The sequence below is a fragment of the Adiantum capillus-veneris genome, chromosome 13, assembly GCF_014529385.1.
Source record: "Adiantum capillus-veneris isolate H3 chromosome 13, ASM1452938v2, whole genome shotgun sequence".
NCBI lineage: Eukaryota > Viridiplantae > Streptophyta > Polypodiopsida > Polypodiales > Pteridaceae > Adiantum > Adiantum capillus-veneris.
The window spans coordinates 64,254,628-64,275,581 of NC_140943.1; the positions used below are offsets into that span (position 1 = coordinate 64,254,628).

The window sequence follows — 20,954 nt, forward strand, 5'->3', positions numbered from 1 at the left end:
TTTGGCCTTGCTCACCCATAGACCTCACATTACTCCACCCTTGAAAAAGTGTTTTCATCATCAAAAACAAAAGTGGGATATTTCTTCTTAAGGTGACTAATGTTTTCCCAAGTGGCTCGGCCCACCTGGCCTTTTGACCCTTCAAGTTAGATTGTTGTGTTTATACTCTCATGGTCAAACATTATTTCAAATTGAGCACCATATAAAATAATGTCACCACGTTTTCAAAGCGAACACTATTGCATAGAGCTTCCTTTCAAGCAGAATAATTCTATTGTATAGAATAAAGTTTCTTGCTTATAAACACAATTGGCCGGCCTTCTTGTAGAAGAACTGCTCCAATAGCACGATTGCTAGCATCTGTCTCAATCACAAAAGGTTTCATGGGATCTACAATAGCTAAAATGGGTGCAATAGCTAGAGCATCCTTAAGTATATTGAAGCTTTGCTATTGAGCTTCTCCCCAGTAAAATGTATTGCCCTTGTCTTTTAATTGGTCCATCATAGGAACAAAATTTGGGCATAGATTTTAATGAACCTTTGATTAAAAAAAGGTGCAAATTCCAAAAAAATTTGAAGCTCGTTCAAACTTTTTGGAGAAGTCGAGAATAGTATCCACTTTGGATTGATCCATATGTAGACCTACAACAAAGATTACATATCTCAAATAGTGAATTTCTTCTTTTAGAAAATCACACTTATAATTTGTGTCGCCATAGCAAATCAAATACTTGCTTCGAATGTTATAAGTGTCCTTTCTCAAATGCAATGTATACTAAAATGTCATCCAAAAAAGTAATGACAAACTTGTCTAGTAATGGTTTCAAAATACTATCCATATGTGTCATGAAAGTAGTTAGCACGTTGGTTAAGCCAACAACATAACCAAAAACTCATAATGTCCAAATCTCATAAATTAGTTGCAAGTAAATCAACAAGCCGAATTTGCACTTGATGATATCATGATTGTAGATGTAGTTGCAAAAAAATGTAGGCATGGATGAGTTTATCAAACTCATCCACTCATGGTAATGAATACTTATTCTTAATGGAAACCATATTCAAACCACGATAATCTATACATAACCATCCTCTTTCTTCATCAACAGAATGGGATATGCCCATGGTGAAGAACTAAGTTAAATAAACCCTCTACTGAGGTAGCAAGCTAGTGTTCCACCTCACTAGCCTCGGATTAACTCGTTCTATAGAACGGTTTACTAATGGACTTATTGCCTACAACCACATTTATGATGTGTTACACAGAATGTGTCGATGGTAATGTAGGAGATAAATTTTGAGGGAATACATCTTTGTATTCGATTAAAAGTTCCTTTTAATTCACTAACAACATTTTCTTGTGCTGATGATAGCGAAGTAGCAAGAGAAGTAAGAGAAGAGGAAGTCTATGTAGTTGAAGCATCATTAACCATAACAGAAGTATTACCAACATAAGATTAAAATAAATGACACATAATAACACAAAAAGAGTTCTTCTATTTCATCATCAAACGAAAGCTTCATAAGCTCAAATATACAAATAAGTGGTGACAAAAGAACATCATTTTCCCCAACAATAACACATGCAAATCATTGGATTCAAACATTAGAATATTATGCTCACTGCCATATGACAAAATGATAACCCTAACCCATACAACCACTCTCAACTTAACACCACATCTACTCTTATCTATTTTCATTACTTGAAAATCGAAGGATGTTTGATACCCCTAAATCTCAAGTGATACCCTCTTTACTTGTATCCCACACTACTGTACTATGGCCATTTATCATAAGCACCGGGTACTTTAGATGTGCATGCCTCTTCTCCAAATCAAAAAAATGCTTATATAGTGCTATAGATACCCACCTGTCTTTCTAGATACACAAGAACCCAAATTCACTATTTTGATGCATAACTTCAAATGAGCCATCGATAATTATGTGACTTGAATCTACCAACAGCGTGAATGGCATCAAACATTATAAGTGCAAGAAAAGTGGGGCAGGTTAATAATTCATGAAATCAAGTGCAACCACCTCTTAAACAATCATAATTCGTTCCACGACGGTGCCCGCCTCTCCTAATTGACACTATAAATTAGATTTAAAATCCCAATTATAATTTCATTGGACCTTTATTTCCAAGGTGAATATTTGAGCATTTTAGTTAAATTCTTCGAAAACGATGACGAGAAGCAAAAATTTACCAGTATATGACTAGAATCAAAAGTAAACCTAATGGGCTTCAGAGTAGACATGAATAAGAATCCAAATGCTGGATACCAAATCTATGCTTTGCTAGGACAAACATTCCCCTTGAGAGAGTTCAAATTTATGTTCCATCCTTTCTAGATGATGCGATCTGATGAAGTATATGGCTGATTTTGATGCTTTTATCCTTTGGGTGCGATACTGAGCTCTCTCAACCATTTTGCAAACACAACGGACATATAATATGAGACAAAACTGAGACTCAAAGCTTGCTTTCATCGCCAAAGTCAGGGATTGGGGGGGCGGCCAATTTGCGCCGACCATCCACCTGCAGTTCCTTGCCATAATCCTCCCATGCACCCGGTAAATGTTCGCCAAATCGCAGCTGTATCTTCTACAACACTGCCAACCAAGCCATGCCAACTCAGCTTGTGTCAGAACTACCTGATATCCCCCAAGTCAGAAGCCAGAAGACTTAGTCGCTCGATCTTCGCCACTCTGCAGCCAGAAATTTCTGCAGCATGCCGCAATCATCGCATGTCAAGTCAGCAGCCGAAATGTGTGACAGCTGCCACCTGTGCCCTGCACTGTCCACGCTTTCACCTGGAATCATTGGGCCCCCCTCCCCCTGACTTTGACGGTGTAGAGAATGATCTGTTGGTGACCAATCCCTGTATGCAGGCGACTACATGGCAATCTGCAGAGGCTGGGAGCCGTGCAAGAGCATGCATTATAAGGGAATGGTCATCAACAAACCATTCCCTACCCCTTCTCATAATATTACATGCTCTTCTGTCATGTACTTCGAGTTAAACAATATGTGAAGCTGCCATTTTTCTTTTGATTATTTCATGGAAAAAAGAAACAATTTGTCAAAAGGTATAATCATTTAAAACACAAGCAACAAATAATCTTGAACACTTGTCATTGTACAAATTCCTTCACAGGTCATAAGAGAACTGGTGCAGACATTAACGTCAATTCCGTGCAGAAACCAGATGCAAGTTTACCATACAAAAACAAGAAGAGGTGGTGAGATTTCCCTAAAACAAATCAGCAAGGGCAACACGTCAATCTTCCTTAATAATGTCAAAGCAGTCCATCCATTATTGCATCGCATTATGTATCACTATGGGCTTTGTGAAAAGCCATCAATGAGGTCAATCCACTCACCTAACAAACGAGCATCCATAAAGGAATCCAACAAAGACATACTCCACATAAAGTGACGCTAACCCTGAGTAGCTATACAAGGTATTGTTACAACAGTTTTTGTCTTGCTTTCTTCATTTTGTACTTTGCTGCTGCAACATAACGCAGACTCTAGTCATTGATAAAAAAACCTCCAAAACAATATGAGAGCAATGTATATAAAAGAAACACCTCAAATCCGTGTCAAACAAAAAGGCAGTGATAAAAAATGTCAGCTTTTACTTGTATTTTTCCATTATTCTCCTGGCCTCCTCCAGTGTCAAATCTGGATCGCTGCCATTGGAGGAATTCCCACCTCCACGGTCATCATCATCTTTGTTCAAAGAATAGAAGAGATAGTAGCCAACACCACCAATAGCCTGCATGAAAATGAGGTCAATCAACAAGTCCTCCACACTAACAGCTTGTCCAAACCATGAGGCGCCTCTACAAACTTACCAATATAAACAAAGCAATTGAGAACAAGGACTGCAGCAGATACAAGGACCCCACAATGCCAAGGATTGCTACACCTGCTTGCGCCACAGGCCTTGGCACCGACTCCTGCATTTACACTTATGTAGAATATTTCAAACTGAATAGCTTAGAAATACTAAAGCTGCAAGTTCCTAGAGAAGAAACTTTTGACTAAAACCAAAAACAAGTTGCTGGTCAGCATCATGTGGCAATGCATCTCAACAAGGAAAATGCTTAGCAAATCATCTCACATCAGCTAAAACTTGACACTAAACCCATGATATCATGAAACAACTCCATGGATTATACTCATCATCAATACTCTACAAACAAAATAAACCCGTGATATCATGACACAACTATAGGGACTATACTCACCATCAACACTCTACAAGCCAAAAATCCATATCAATTATCATTTGTACTCAAAAAATAAGAGATTAGCTCAACCCATGCAAAAAGTCTCACTTGTTTACATTCGCTATGACTCATGCAAACTCATACAACTCAAAAGTTTATGAGGTTGTACACATCTAGAGACTTTGTTTTGTAGGAGTTTGAGCGATTAATGATGCATCGACGGCCAACATCATGAGATTTGCATATCTTTCAAACTAATATTTTGTATGAGTTTAAGAGAGGATGGCCATTTTGTGAGAAATAGGGAACGAGCCACCTCCAAATATTAGCCATGAAACATGGTCGGGCAAGGGCCGCGTACCATCGCGCAAGAGCCACGCGTAGGCGTCACAATGGCCACCTAATTGATGCACCAAATGTACTAGGAACAACGGAGAGAACTTTGTAGCAACAAGCTAGGAACCTCCTCCTCCGGTGACCAACCCCAAGAGCAGGATGCACTCAAGTGTTCAAGGGCAAGAGCCCTAGCAACGTGAACACTAGGTGAGCACAAGGTGTCCCTCTAGAGGGGACCCAATGGGGAATTTGAACCCACAACCCGTAGGTTGAGAAGCCAAAGCCTTACCGTTGGACCAACTCTTTGGGGACAATACACAGCAGTTATATTCACTTGCCAAGAAAAAAGACTTTAATAAATTCCATGCAAAGGTTTTAATTCTTGATGCAATTGCACACAAAACTAACATTCTGGTCTCTGCCTATGGCTATCCAACACCTCAAGGCGGCATCTATTTCGCCTCTTAAGCAAAATAGACCGTTGTTCTTGTACATTATATTGATTCTTATACAAAAATTTGATTAAGTTTAGGTCTTCTCCTTGTGCTTTGCTAGCCATTCAGTGACGAGCATTGGTTGAAGACCTTGCTGAAGAGCGCAAAGAAGGGCTGAGGGGCACAAAACCTACACTATCAAGAGGAAGATGAGAGGGTCAACATGTGAGCTGCAAATGAGAATGGAGGGCGGAACAAAGGGAAGGGAGTTGCTCTAATGAGTGATTGATGGTGGATGTTCAAGATGAGTGCTCAGTGCGTACTCAAGGTTCCTTTTGCTACCTGAGAGGGTTCCTTTTACTTGTGTGAGAGATGTGCAATAGACTAGAGAAAGAAGAGAGAATGAAATATTGTTAGTGAAGGTTTTGTGAGTGATAGAGAGAGAAAGAAGACTAACACCGGATGGGGTCCCAAAACCCCCTCCAAGGGCCCTTGTCGCGTGCGCATCTAACCCTATGTGCATGTGGACAAGCTAACTCCTATTTCTAGGGTTTAGGACAACCTAGGAAGTGTTATGGCACCCTTGTGAGCCTATACACAAGACCTGCCTGCTTAGGCATTTAAGATTAGTTGTATACCCTCTGAAGGCACTTTAGATTAGTTACATACCCTCTGATTGCACATGGGCACAGCCGATGTCTGCTAGGTGTAGGCATTCCCATACAGTTGGATTGGTACCCAACCTAGATAAATATAGGTATTTACGAAAAGCACCTCTTGTAAGTGAGTTTATTGACTCATTAATAAGTGCGAATCGTGGGATTTTTATTGGCATTGCTCGACTCAGCTTTAATCCCATATATAAATGACCCTAGGGGTGACTTCTCAAGTACAAGTCAGTACACTCGGTACCAGCGCTATCTCAACATCTCTGGTGTCTTTAGCACCAGATCAACCCATCAGCACCAACGATTTCAGTTTTCAGCCATAATCTTGTTGAACTATTGCAAATCGAGCCGTCAGTACCAACATTTTTAGTTTTCAGCCCAAAACAGCAGATCAACCAGCGTTTTCTGATACAGCCCTCAAATCAACCAGCTTTTTTTAACTTTCCGCCCACCTCCACGTCGGCCATAGCAAATTAGTCCATAGCCTCGTCGAGATTGCAAATCCCAGTCAGAATCCCTAACGTTTTGCATTTCCAATCCTTAGCCTCTCAGATCCAAGCATCTGTAGCAAGATCCCATCAACATTGGACCATTGTATCAAATATTTGTGCCATCTAAAGCAAATATACGGCCAACCAAAACTTTCTTTTAATGTGAAACAAAAGCAGAAACACACATTGATCAACCTGCCCGTCCTCAGAGTTAAGAAGACTTACAGGTACCAGCTTTGTTCCTGCATCTAATGCATCTCTGGCAGTTTTAACCGCAACCGCAAATGCTGCAAGACAAAGAAAAATCTCTCTCTCTCTCTCTCTCTCTCTCTCTCTCTCTCAGTAGGGAGGTGACCTTTGTATAAGTCGGGAGATTTCTGAGCAATATCTCTCTCTCTCTCTCTCTCTCTCTCTCTCTCTCTCTCTCTCTCTCAGTAGGGAGGTGACCTTTGTATAAGTCGGGAGATTTCTGAGCAACAATCCGAAGAGAAGGAAGTGGCGTTCGCCTTGAGACCTGCTTGCATTGAGAAGACTTCCAAGCTCCGCTCTGTAACGAAAGTGGTGACGACGGAGAACGGGATGGCAGAAGGGGGTAATGCAGTGCGTGCGAGACGCACCGGCTTGCAGCCATTTTTTTATTGTAGACCTACATTATCCAGCCTCTCACTGACAATTCGATTTGCCCATTGAACCCAACGATAGGGCCTCGGCCGTGATTCGCCCAAAATTTGAGGGGCAAGTGGAGACCTCCCCTCGTCCATAAAGGACACGGATCAAGTCGGGGGATCGATGACGCAGCTTTAATCCACCGTTGATTAAAGATCAACGAGAATAAAAAATTAGGGTTCCCAGCCGAGTGTCGGACCTTGAACCCCGGACCTCCCCCGCCACACTCCTCAGCTCTATCCAACCCGCCTATCGCGCACCACTGCAGGTAAAGCGATAGCTGCAGTACATAAATTTCCCCCCCCCCCTGCTGCGGAGACCCGACGGCCTAAAAACCATGCCCCGCCGATCGTACGCCCCTGCCGTAGATCCCATGAGCTCGACCCCGTGTCACTTATAAACGAGGGAGACCTCCCACACGTTTTCATGGTCTCTTCGACTATTATAGGAATTGCTCGGAAGTGTGCAAGTGGATACAAAGAACGTAGTAGATAGGTTTCTTCAAGAAGGATTTGTGTCTAGGGGAGCATAAAAGATGGTTACACGCTCCCCAAGACTTGGGCAACAAGTGCACGTGTTGACATGGATGGCAGTCATCGCAAAACAATCAAACACTCAATTCATGGGGTAGAACCATAGAGGGTCAAGAGAGGGTAACACAATTGAAATTTGCAATTAATTAATCTTATTATTGTTATATAATTACTGATCCATAAAGGATGGTTACACACTACCAAAACTTGGGCAACAAGTGCACGTGTGACATGGATGGCAGTCATCACAAAACAATTAAATGCTCAATTCACGGGGTAGAACCATAGAGGGTCAAGCAAGGGTGACTCAATTGTAATTTGTAATTGATTAAGCTGATATTGTTTATAATTAATCAATTTATTGATGATAAAGATATTCAAAACAAACAAAAATTAACATTGATGTAGCGTAGTGGGTCGGTTTTTATAAGGCATGAATAGAAAAATTACAATTATGTGCAAAAATAAACCATGAATTTGTTGAGCTCTTAAGCAATTATTGCTTTTAATGAAGGCTTAAAACTTCATAAAATGGAGGATTATAAGTTATATTTTGTGCAATCATTTTGTGAAATACATAGTAGCTATGGAGATTTGTGTGTGTGTGTGTGTGTGTGTGTGTGTGTGTGTGTGTGTGTGTGTGTGTGTGTCATAAAACCTAATATCTAGCTAACCCAAATGATTTTCTCACATTACATTGATCATTTAATGTGGGAGAATAAACGGGAACAAGAGCTAAAATAGAGACATGTGCTTCTAGTCCTATCTCAGCAAGGGACCAAAAGGAGAGATGATTACATCTCAATAGGGGTCCAAAAGTAGACGGTCTACCAAAGAGCAATGTGCAATAAGTGCTTTTAGACTTATCTCAACAGGGGAACAAGAGGAGAGATGGTTACATCTCAATAGGGGCTCAAAAGGAGGTAGTCTATCAAAGAGCAATGTGCATCTAATGGAGCTTAAAAGACCTTAGGGTTAGCTTCATTAAAGACCTCCAAAGGTTAGTGTTAAAAGTCCTTAGACCTTAGGCAAGCTAGGGTTGAGCTTGAGGTGGGATCCCGACCTAAGCTTGAGGTGCTTGTCATGCTTGCTGACTAAGATGCTTGAGGTGCTTGTCGTGCTTGATGACTAAGGTGCTTGAGGTGCTTGTCATGCTTGATGAGGAAGGTGCTTGAGAAGCTTCCCATGCATGGGGGGTAACGTGCTTGAGTCAAAAAGAGACCCTATGAAGGAGGGGGAAAGCCCCAAAGTCAGGGGAATTTTTGACTTAACCTCTCACTCACCCAAAGGGCACTCCCTTTTCTCAAGGGGCACATGGACACATGTCATACTCTCCCTATGCTCAGCCACATGGTGTGCTTGAATGCTATTGGTTGGGTTAAAGAGGGGCCCAATGAGCTTCTAGTTCCATTCAACAAATATCTAGATATTTTCAAGCTCTCTCTCTCTCTCTCAAAGGGATAAGGAGGACACTTGTCCAAAGACTACCCATGTGCTTGAAATGCATGTAGCATGTGATTGGCTAGGGGAAGAGGGATCCAATAATCTTGAAGCTTGAGCAAAAAGGAGGGACTCGCCCAAAGCAAGCAAGGGGTATGCTTGGGGGGTATACACCTCTCACACACTCATTTTTCAAGCATTCTCACTTGGTGAAAGTAGAGGAACTCCACCTCCTTCTCCAAGATTGTGAGAAGTTAAGTGCCTACACCAACACTCTTGGCTATGGAATGCAAATCCAACCAAGAGCCATGCTTCAATGCTTAAGCTTGACATCTTCTCCATCTTCATTACTATGCTACTATGTATGCTAGCAAGAAGAGTAATGATAAGTGAGGAACTATTTATTTCTCCTATGGAATGTTTCTTCTTCCTCTTCCCTACCCTCATTCCCCACTATCTCTCTCCACCTTCGAAGGTGTTTGAGACCTTGGGATTGAGGCTTGGGATAGTTAATGATTTCTACAAAGTTTATGTTATGCTTGTGATGCATGAAGCTTTCCATCTTCATTGCATCACCTAGGTCACAAGGAACACAAAGATTGTATTGTACCAAGCCTCTCTTGATGGGAGAAACTATAATACAAATGCCTATTGGAGGGGGGACCGGCTCCGTATGAATCCGGTCCTCAACTGTTGTCATGTTCTCTAAACTCTCTCTCTTGCAAAAGTATTATTCATGCCAAGTTAACTAAGTACCATGTTTATGTTGCTACCATCAATTAAGTTCACCCGCTATGCTCACAAAGTAATCTCACAAAAGTGCTTTATCTAATTCTTTAATTCCGCTACTCTCAAAGTTCATAGGCCATTTCCATTACATTGGTATTGAAGGGGATCGGGGAGCACCACAGACGGAGAGTGAGAGAGAGAGAAGGAGACACACAGATAATGTGGGTGGGGAGACTCAAAAGAGTGAGCAGCCCCCTATACACTTATGCTATGTATAAGGTATACAAGTCAGTGGGCGCCCAGACTCTGGGCGGTCGGGCAAGGCACAGACGCCTATACCCCAACAACCTCCCACTTAAAGGCGACTGTGCCTTTAAGCAAGAGAACCTAGTCTAAAGACTACAAAAGGCGAGAGAAAACCGCTCTCAACCGATGCCCACTGGCTGGTTGTGATCGTGTGCATCCGGCTGTCCTGCTCCCGTGTAAGTCCATACACCACCAGACGTACCACACACGTACTGCAAGTATGTACGCAATACCTGCATATCTCCCTCAATCACTATGCCATCATCAATCAACAAACGACTGACAACCCCAACTGCAAATGCTCCCACTGCAGCTGCGATATCTGGTCTCAAGATCAACATCTCATACATGAGACCACCGAATGCCGATGCAATGCTAGCGGGCCCTGCTAGCTCTACAGAGCATGCATCAACATATATATCCCTGGCAATAGGCATCTCTGACTGACAAGGCGTGTCAGCCACATGCATCTCCTAATTGTCCACAAAAGACGCATCAACTTGTCGTGCAACCTCAGAGAAAACCAGCTGCTCTAGGTGTCTGCTGGAAGACATATCCTGCACAACTATATCCCCATGCTCACTGTCGAGCATAGAAAGGAATGATTGCATAATCGTTGACGTCTCAGCCTCCTCTGCAATCATCCACTGCAAACATGACCACTCAATCTGTTGTGACTCACTAGAGCTCTCATGCTCTAACTCCGTATGCATAGACTCTTGCACAACGTCCTCCTGTTGTGACTCACTAGAGCAAGACCGCTCTACCTGTCTATCCTGCATAGAAGTATCTCGCACAACTGACTCTCTGCTTTGCTCAGTCACTAACAAAGCATGCATGTCTGACTCTGTCACCTCTCTGTGTGACTGCTCAAGTCGTGTCCCAACTGTGTGCACAACGAGCTCACTACTCTGCACTCCATGCAAAGCATCTTGCAACCCATGAGCAAAAGAGACTCGCCTACTCTCTCGCTCTCTACCTGGCTGCGTGATCACAGAGACAACACCGTCTCTCCCGTGATCCACATGCAATGGGTAACCTGTACCACTCCTGGCACCCTCTCGCAATCACTAGCGAACCCAAATGCAACGCAAAAGATCGCTCAAGCAGCGATACCCGACATCCACTATCCCGTAACTGTCTGACTGAGATCAAATCCCGTCTCAGATTTGGCACATAACGCACATGACGCAGGGTAAATCTCATACCACTGGGCAAGGACAAACATACGTCTCCTGCACCCTCAATGTCATACACAACACCATCAGCCATGTGCACACAACCAAGTCTCCCACTAGAAAACGTGCTAAACCACTCACGATGCGACGTGACATGGAAAGTAGCATCTGAATCTAGTAACCAATGTGAAGACAATGTGCAATCCGTAGACATAAGATCGTCTGAAGACAAGCTAGATGTAAATGTCACATCGCCGTCACAATCATACTCAGTAACCACCGTACTGATCTCACTAGCATCTGCCATGCCCAAATCTGCATCACGCATCTGTCGCCTCCGTTGTCTCAAACGCCTGAAACATCGACGCCTAATGTGCCCTCTATGTCCACAATGCCAACACGTCAAGTCTCTATGCCGTCGAGACTTGCGTGTGGGATCAATCTCTCCCATGGACATAGAAGTGGGACTAGACTTCCCTGTAGGCATGGATGTCGCGTACATAGCATGTAAACTCTGCCATAAAGCATGAGTTGTAGTCTCCCTCGAGACCTGCCATTAAACAGACTCATTCAGATGCAAACAAATCGTAGACATGGCTAACTCATCAAGATCCTGCCAATCATCATCACGCATAGAATTGGGCTTCGCCGATAAACCACACAAGGGTTTATCCTGCCCCAAATCCGCCAATGCAACAAGCATATGCTCCTTCCAAGCAACAAAATCTGCACCATCAAACTGTGTCAGACCATAACGCTGGAAGTCAAATGAAAAATCAGCCATAATGCTCGCAAAAGAGCAACCAACAATGAGTAGCAAATGTCAACCAAATCAGCCCTAAACTGGCTCGAATCGCATCAACAAAAGTCTACAAATATGGCTGTAAGATATGGCTGCAAATCAGCCCCAAAATTCAGCTCTTAAACAGCTGCATAAACAAGTCACAAATGTGTCCCAAATCAGCCTACAACTGAGCCATACATGGACACCTGCAAAGAGGAAACAATGGCTGAAAATTCAGCGCCCAAATAAGCCCTCAAACCTTCCTGTAAACTTGTAAACCTGTAGCTGAAACCTGCTGAAAAACCTCAAGCCATTAGTGTTCGAATCCGGCTACCTAGCTCGTAGCCACACAAGCATACATCACAATACTCACTCTTGTGAGTGTGCCAAGATAACTGTACGCCTGTCAAACCCGTGAGCTAATCACCAAGCCCACAATGTGCGGTATCGATGCATACACACGCACAAATCTCCCACCTGCAGAGAACACCGCACGCAAATGCTGAGTGCAACCCGCAATCTCTACCTAGATCGCATAAATGATACGCATAAAACTCCTGGGAAAATTTCGCCAGAGTTTTGACGCACAATGGCTATCAACACAAAATAACCATTGTCCTGCAAGCTCAATACAATGAGCAATCAATGCGCATCAAACTACACTCAATATACATGCATAAGCTCTGCAAAACTATGGCAAACAATGCTCGAGATCACAAGACTCTCCCACCTGAGAGCAAACCACTGTCTCAAGCAAAGAAAGATACACAACTCCTCACTCTTGCGAAAGTGGATACAAAAACACAAAACTGTGTACAAACTGACAAAACCTGTCAAAGTGAGAGTAAACACTCGATCACAAACTATGGCGAGAATTTGGGAAAAATTTGACAGAATTTCCCCTGAAAACTGAGCAAAAAACTCAAGTACAATCTCTACCATAAACCATAACACTACTCAATGCCAATGAGTAGAAATGCCAAAATGGCTCCACATTTTCACATACAATGGCAATCTGCACTCAACGTACATCAACGGAGTGACCGTGCATAAGCAAGCGCCAAAAGATTTGCAATCCGGAAACTTGATCAATGCGAAAACAATGCTCTCAAGAGAGCTCACTAGCACTTGAAAGTGCTCGCCAAAATGCATGTATAATGGGCATCAACCATGCGCCATAACCATATGCAAACCATCCACAAGGATTATGAATCCAAGCACAAAATCACTGCCAAAGTATCCTGTGAAAACCAGTGAAAGAAGCTCCACCTGTGTGCTCTAAAAACCTGCGTCTCTTAAGAGACCGCTTCGGTGGTGTGTAAACGCCTCCGTACTTCGTTGCCCAAGTCTACCAAAAAACCCTCAAACCACAAGCTTAACACAAGCTGCAATTGCATCTTCAGTTCAGAATTTATGCACTCAACTTCAAGCATCTCCCGTGCTTCCAAAAGTGCATCAAACTCGCACACAATGCGACAACAGAAAATCTGGAATTTCTGTATACAGTCACTCTGAGCTGAATATCAGCAAAACGGTGAGGAATTTGCAAAAAGTTTCTTCTGCAAAGTTGTAGACCACGTCGAAACAGATGGGGAAACTGAAAAGAATTCTCAGATCTGCATTCTACAAGGAGAAAAATGAATCTAAAAACTGTGCTGCTGCGCACACGGTTTTAGGGCAGCACCTTCACTTACACACAATCTTCCACACTCCTTTCTGAGCTTCCACAAGAGCATACATCACTCTCAACTGAGCTCACAAGCTCCCATTGCATTCTCACAGCAAGTCTTTTGCTTTCTTAATCTCTCTACCGTCGAGAGAGAGCGAGCTATCGCCTCGAAGCTCTCAAAGCCGTCGTGCTCTCCGCGGTCACCATAGCTCTGATACCAATTGAAGGGGATCGGGGAGCACCACAGACGGAGAGTGAGAGAGAGAGAAGGAGACACACAGATAATGTGGGTGGGGAAACTCAAAAGAGTGAGCAGCCCCCTATACACTTATGCTATGTATAAGGTATACAAGTCAGTGGGCGCCCAGACTCTGGGCGGCCGGGCAAGGCACAGACGCCTATACCCCAACAGGTATCAGAGCATTTGGTTTCTCTTTTCTTGCTTAAAAAGAGATGTCTTTAAGTAGCCTATAAATGTTTAATTTTCTTAGTTATATTAGGGTAAGTGGGACTAGGATCTATTATCGGTTTTGTTGAACCCACTATGTGAGATATGGTGCATACCTAGAGAGCTTTGGTCTTAATAATGGAGTCTTTTTAGACTTGCCTATGACTTTACCATTATTGATCCATAAGAAGTCCAAAAGGATCTATCCCTTGACAACTCTTCTATGTTAGACCCACTCCACTACTCTCTATAATTAACCAATTCGAGCCGTGGGTGTAGATACCTAAGTGTTTATTTTCAAAGGCTAAGAGAAGTAGCAACTAAGGTTCTGAATTGCCAAAGAATACACTAAGTAAACACACAAATTTTGTTAACATGGTTGACAATAACTAAGAGAGTAGAATGAAGGTGCTAATGATGATGCCCCCAATGTTTGTTAATTATCTTGTTACTAGGTTCCAACAAGCCATGGGCAACCCTGTTTTGCAAGCCGAAGTTACTCAACAACTTCGTGCTTATGGGATTTCCCTTCCTCTCCAAGAGAGGAGAGCGCTCAGGAGGCCTCTTGCTGAGACCCCCAAAAGAATACTCTCTCCCATATGAGAGGAGGGATCCAAAGAACAAGAAAGTAATGAATCCCTAAGTTCCTCCAAAGACGTGGCTCCACGAAGATGGCGGACTAAACGATCGCCAACTCCTCCCAAGAGGAAATGGTCAACCCATAGTCCTTCTCCTCGTCACTCCAAAAGGGAAGAGAGGAAACAAAGGAAGAAAAGGACAAGAAAGAGGTCACCCTCTTCTCCTTCTTCTTCACCTCCTCCTCTTCAGACGAAAGCAATAGCTATTCTCCTAGAGAATACAAGAAGGGAGGACATCGCAATCTTACCCTGCATGGCGAAGGTCCCAAAATCTCAAGAAGTTTAAAGAGGGAGGAAAGACTATCTCTTTCCTTACCCATGATGGCACCTTTGGTGCTACCAACAAAGTTTTGGCCTTTATCCAGCAATTTGATGTGGCCTTTGGAGATGAGGGCTTCACAGAGTCCTCCAAGCTACACCATGTAGCTATGCACTTCCAAACATTGGCTTGTCAATGGTGGGCTAGCCTTCGTGGTGGCAACAACGAAACCCAAAGAAATGGAGAACTCTACGAGTTTCCATCATGAAGCAATTTCTTGCAAGTGATGCAAAGGACAAAGTGCTTACTGAATGGCGGAGTTTGAAGCTTCTCTCACATGAGTCTATCCACAAATATGTGGACAAGTTTTGAGATTTACATCTCAAGGCTACTGACTTTCAAAAGATAGAATTCACCAAGCAAAAGCGACAATTCTATGCGGGATTACATGAAGAGATGGCCGAGTACGTCAACTCCCAAAGGCCTAATTCTATCACCGAAGTAATCCACCACACTATGGTTGCTTCGCGCATCAATTTCCAACAAGGGGCTAAAAGGAATGCTAAGCCCATGGAAAACAATGATCGAAATGAAGCAAAGGGGAAGAAGAATGCTCAAAATTCTTCCCAAGGCAACTCTATCAACAACAATAAAGCTAAGGAGAAAGGAGTCTACAAAGGCAAGAATCGAATTTCTCCCGAGAAGCTAGAGCGTTATCGCAAAGATAACCGGTGCTTCAAGTGCGGGGAGCAAGGACATGCCTATCATGCTTGCCCCCAAAGAAATGTGCACAATGAGCTGCCTAGTGCCTCTACGGTTGAAGCTCCAAAAGAGGATGCTCATTGCCAAGGCTTTCTCCTTTCCTATGCTTGGGGAAAGATGCAAGAGAATAATGCCTTTATTTTTTTTGACCCTGGTTCAACTCACAACTTCATATCCACAAAGTTGACAACCAAGCTAGGCATACAAGCCCACGAGATGGGAGATGCATGATGGAGCTATCAAGGGACAAGACATGTCAGTTACTCCCTTGATTGGGAAGTTGAGGCTTCATGTCCAAAGATATGTCGACAAAGAAGACTTCTTTATCTCTCCTCTCCAACATGAGGATGCTATCCTAGGGGCACCATGGTTTAACCGCATGGCTTTCAACAGGAAGTTCCCTGAGAAAGGAGAATCTACTTCACCTACAGGGAAAGATTGTGTACATAGATGCTAATGAGTTGGGGAGCATATCCCTGGTAAATACACTTGCTTTTGATAAGTCAATGAAAAGCTCTATTTTTGCGTATATGATTTTTGTTAGAGAATCTGTCAATGATTCTAATGTTTTCACAAGTAGCAATAAAGGGAATCAAGAGAAATTAGAGTTGTCTAATTTCCTAAATGGATTCCAAGATGTTTTTCATTGATGACATCCCTAGTCAGCTACCTCCAAAACGTGAGATGATGACCATGCAATTGAGCTCCTACTAGGAAGCTCACCGCCTAACAACCCTCCTTATCGAGTTTCCCAAGCTCAGCAAGAGGAGATCATGAAGCAAGTGCATGAATTGGTGGAAAAAGGGATGGTGAGGCACCAATAGAACCAATTATTGAAGACCCTCCAGAAATCGAAGACCAAGAAGAGGTGCTACAACCAGAAGCTATCCTTCGGCATGAAGACAAGGTACTACGGCATGGTAAGATTATTCGATGGTATCTTATTAAGTTCAAAAATTATCCATTTGAAGATGCTAGATGGATGCAAGGAATACATCTTAAGGATAGTATGAACCTTGTCAATGCTTACAATGCTGCACTAGAGTAAGCAAATGTAAATGCTTTCTTAATTAACAATGTTTTTGTCTTATAAGACTAATCCTCTTTTGTGCACAAATTTAAATACTATGCATGCCTAGAATCATGTTTGTGATGACGACGTCACTCAAACACCAAGTAGAATTTGTCACTCTACTTTGGGTGTATGATATGGACTAAAGAGCAGACATCTTTGCGGCAGCTACGTCTCCCAAGCACCAAATGGACTAGTCATCCATTCTGGAATGATGTCGTAGGGTAAAAAGGCATCCTCTACCCGCTAAGAAACGTAGATAATGACTAAGACTTTATCTCTTCTACCTCATAGTTGTCATGGATGCTTGAGAGTCAGTCGCTGCCTATGTCATCGCCTACATCATCGCTAGAAGGCTCTAGAAGAATCCAGAAGGATCTAGAAGATTTTAGAAGTTCTAAAAGTATCAAGGAGATTCTAGAAGTTTCTAGAAGCATGGAGAAGATCCCGAAAGAATCTAGAAGTTTCTGGAAAGCTCTAGAAAGATCTAGAAAGTCCTAACCTCCTCAAGTAACCTCCTCAAGCACTAGTATAAATAGGGATCTTGGGCCACAAGTCCCTCATTCTTGCCAACACCAGTTGTCAGCCAGGGAATCCCTCTTCTAGTTCTTATGTTCAAGTCTTGTCCTTGCAATCAAGCCTTGTCTTGTACTCAAGTCATGTAATCCAAGTCTTGTATCTAGCTCTCTTAATAAAGTACTAAGTCTTGTAATCAATATTAAGCTTTTCCTCAAATCCAAGTTCTTGTACATAGTGAGCTCCTCCTCTTGCTCTCTTCTAGCTCTATACGCGCTCATAACAATAGGGGTCTTGGGACACAAGCCCCTCAGTCTTGCCAACACCAGTTGTGAGCCTCCTATGAGGGAATCCCTCTTCTAGTTCTTATGTTCAAGTCTTGTCCTTGCAATCAAGCCTTGTCTTGTACTCAAGTCATGTAATCCAAGTCTTGTATCTAGCTCTCTTAATAAAGTACTAAGTTTTGTAATTAATATTAAGCTTATCCTCAAATCCAAGTTCTTGTACATAGTGAGCGCCTCCTCTTGCTCTCTTCTAGCTCTATACGCGCTCATAACAGTTTGGCAAGACTACCATCTCTTAATCTTCTCAAGCCATCATGGAGCCGACGATGGAAGGTGTCATCAACGCATTGCAAAGCATCCAAGCTCAGTTACAAGAACTTCACGAGAGTAACGCTCAACTTCAAGCAGGGCAACCCCTAATCTTGGGACCGGCGTTGCAAAATCTTCAACGTCAAATTCAAGAGCTTCAAGAGACAAGCACACATCAAGCACAAGCTGCAAAATCTAGCTATTCTCAACAACATAAGAAGGAGCCGAAGGTCAGCATGCCTGAAAAATTTGATGGGACTAGATCAAAGTTTAGAGGTTTTCTCCAACAAGTTCTTCTCTTCATTCGAATGCAACAAGAGCGTTATCCAGATGATGCCTCTCAAGTAGGCCTTATTGGGACCCTCCTCTCGGGTACGACTCTCTCTTGGTTTGCTCCCTTACTTGAAAAAGAATCTCCTCTTCTTCATGACTTTGAAGCTTTTGTGCGGGAATTCTCTGCAGCCTTTGGGGATACTGATAGAGCAAGGGTTGCTGAAACCAAACTTAGAAATCTCCGCCAAGGATCAAGACCTGCATCCATCTATACATCCGAATTTCAACAGATCACTTGTGATCTGACTTGGCATGAGTAATATTTCATTAGCCAATTTTGGTGGGGATTAAAGGATGACGTAAAAGATCTTTTATTGACTATGCCAAAGGTTCACACACTAAGCGAGTTCATCTCTCAAGCAATAGAATGTGATAATCGACTATTTGAGAGGAGACAAGAGAGGCGTCTTGGGGCACCATTGAGACCCCAAACAGAAGTGACACATAATGGATAAACACCTCAACAGGGCCATGAATCAAGCATTGAGCCCATGCAAATTGATTCAGCACGGTTCAAACTCTCTCAGCCCCGGAGAAGCAAAGGCGACGCATTAATGTCTTATGTATATATTGTGGAGAGCAAGGCCATATAGTTCAATATTGTCCAAGGAAGAGAAGGATGAAGGTTCATGGTGCAATGGCCTTGACGTGTTCGAAAAACATGGACGTCCAACCCCAATAGAGACCGACCAGTTGGACAAAAGACAAGCAAAAAAAGGTCACTTTCTTCCCGCTGATTCCACTTCAAGTTTTATGCTACCATTCAAGATTCATATGCCGGGTAGGCACATGGATTGTGAAGCATTACTAGATTCAGGCACAACGGCGTGCTTCATGGACAAAGAATTTGCAAAAGAACAAGGCATACCACTTGTGGAGAAGTTTAATCTAGCAACTGTAGAAGTCATTGATGGTTGTCCCCTCGCTTCAAGGGATGTCAGGTATGAAACTCGCCCCATAGAAGTAACATTGCAAGAGCATGTTTCAAGAATAGCGTTCAATATTATACAAAGCCCAAGCAGTCCAATTGTTATTGGGCTACCGTGGCTTGAATTACATAATCCTGACATCGATTGGAGGGCTTGGAGAATTGAACCACGAAAAGAAGAAGGAAAGGCATAATAGGCCTATATATCTTGGAGCCAAGGTCTTCATGCGTGCAGCCAAAAAGTATCCAGCTTTCCTGATATTTGCAACACCAACCAGCACGTCAACAACAAAAATCATGGAGGCATTGCCACGTCAATATCAAGATTACAATGATGTTTTTGAGAAGAAGAATGCAGGCCTCTTACCGGAGCATCGACCCTATGATTGTGCTATAGAGCTTTAGGAGGGAACCCAACCCCCTTTTGGCCCAATATACAAGCTATCTCAAGATGAATTGGTAGAATTACGAAAAAATATTGATGAGAATCTTGCTAAGGGGTTCATACAGCATTCAAAGTCCCCAGCAAGAGCTCCAATACTCTTTGTAAAAAAGAAGAACGGAACTCTCCGAATGTGTGTGGATTATAGGGGCCTAAACAAGATCATCGTCAAGAATCGCTATCCCCTTCCCTTGATCCCAGAGCTTCTTGAGCGCCTTGGCAAGGCAAGAATATTTACAAAAATAGATCTTCGTGGTGCTTACAACCTAGTCAGAATCAAAGAAGGTGATGAATGGAAGACAGCCTTTAGGACAAGGTATGGCCACTTTGAATATACCGTCATGCCATTTGATCTCACAAATGCCCCAGCTGTTTTTCAACATTTAATGAATGATATCTTTCGGGAGTATTTGGATTATTTTGTGGTAATATATTTGGATGATATCTTGATATTTTCCAAGGATCAAGAAGAGCATGAGCACCATGTACGATTAGTGCTTGAAAAGCTTCGTGCATCATGGTTATATGCAAAGTTGGAGAAGTGCTCTTTTCATCAATCTAAGGTGGAATTTCTTGGTTATGTAATTTTTGAAAAGGGAATCTCCATGGATCCAAAGAAGGTTCAAACCATCCTTGATTGGGAGACGCCCACCTCGGTAAGAGATGTTCAATGTTTCCTCGGATTTGCAAATTTTTATCGTATCTTTATACAGGGATACTCCAAGGTGGTTACAACACTCACAAGGTTGACAGGCCATAATAAGTTTTTTTGGGACTCAAAGGCCGCGAAAGCATTTCAGACTCTCAAGCACGCTTTCATGACCGCACCCATTCTAATTCACGCAGATCCTACAAAGCCTTTCATCCTAGAAACAGACGCTTCAGATCTTGCCCTTGGCGCTATTCTATCCCAAGTAGGAGAGGATGGTCGAGTACATCCAGTGGCTTTTCATTCCCGCAAGTTCTCAGCTTGTAGAAATCAATTATGAAATCCATGGCAAAGAGCTCTTAGTAATCATCGACTCCTTCGACACTTGGTGTCACCTACTTGAAGGAGCTCCTCATAAGGTCACTGTCTATACAGATCACAAGAATTTGGAATACTTCATGACATCTCGCGTCTTGAATCATCGCCAAGCTAGGTGGAGTGGTATCCTATCAAGGTTTGATTTTCTTATCTCTTATAGACATGGCCGTCAACAAGCTATGCCAGATGCCTTATCAAGAAGATCCTACCTTGCACCTAGAGAAGGCGATGCAACATTTGATCAACAAGAGTCAGTGATTTTGAAACCTGAGCAGCTTAAGCTAAATGCCACCATGAGACAAGCTCCTGAAGATTTCACTTTTCTTTCTAAGGTGAAGACGCAAATTGCCAAAGACCCACTTGCTCAGAATATTAGACAACAACAACAAGGACAAGAGGTTAATGAGGACTTTCAAGAAATTGATGGACTAATTTACTATAAGAGTCTTCTCTATAT

The 20,954-nt window shown here is 42.6% G+C and overlaps 1 protein-coding gene across 2 annotated transcripts; it reads right to left on the reverse strand.

Annotated features, from left to right (window-relative positions):
* Window positions 1-2,197: 2,197 nt before the first annotated feature.
* Window positions 2,198-6,898, reverse strand: LOC147444151 (uncharacterized). Of its 2 annotated transcripts, XM_086526865.1 has the most exons (6): window positions 6,622-6,898; window positions 6,400-6,461; window positions 3,868-3,972; window positions 3,652-3,788; window positions 3,454-3,521; window positions 2,198-2,731 (listed from the first exon to the last, which is right to left on the reverse strand). In XM_086526865.1, exons 1-6 carry the CDS (start codon window positions 6,803-6,805, stop codon window positions 2,658-2,660), a joined length of 630 nt encoding a protein of 209 aa, XP_086382991.1. In that variant the 5' UTR covers window positions 6,806-6,898; the 3' UTR covers window positions 2,198-2,657. The 2 variants fall into 2 exon arrangements, with proteins under 2 accessions (XP_086382991.1, XP_086382990.1); XM_086526864.1 differs by lacking the exon at window positions 2,198-2,731 and having other exon boundaries at window positions 3,276-3,518; window positions 6,622-6,896.
* Window positions 6,899-20,954: the final 14,056 nt, after the last annotated feature.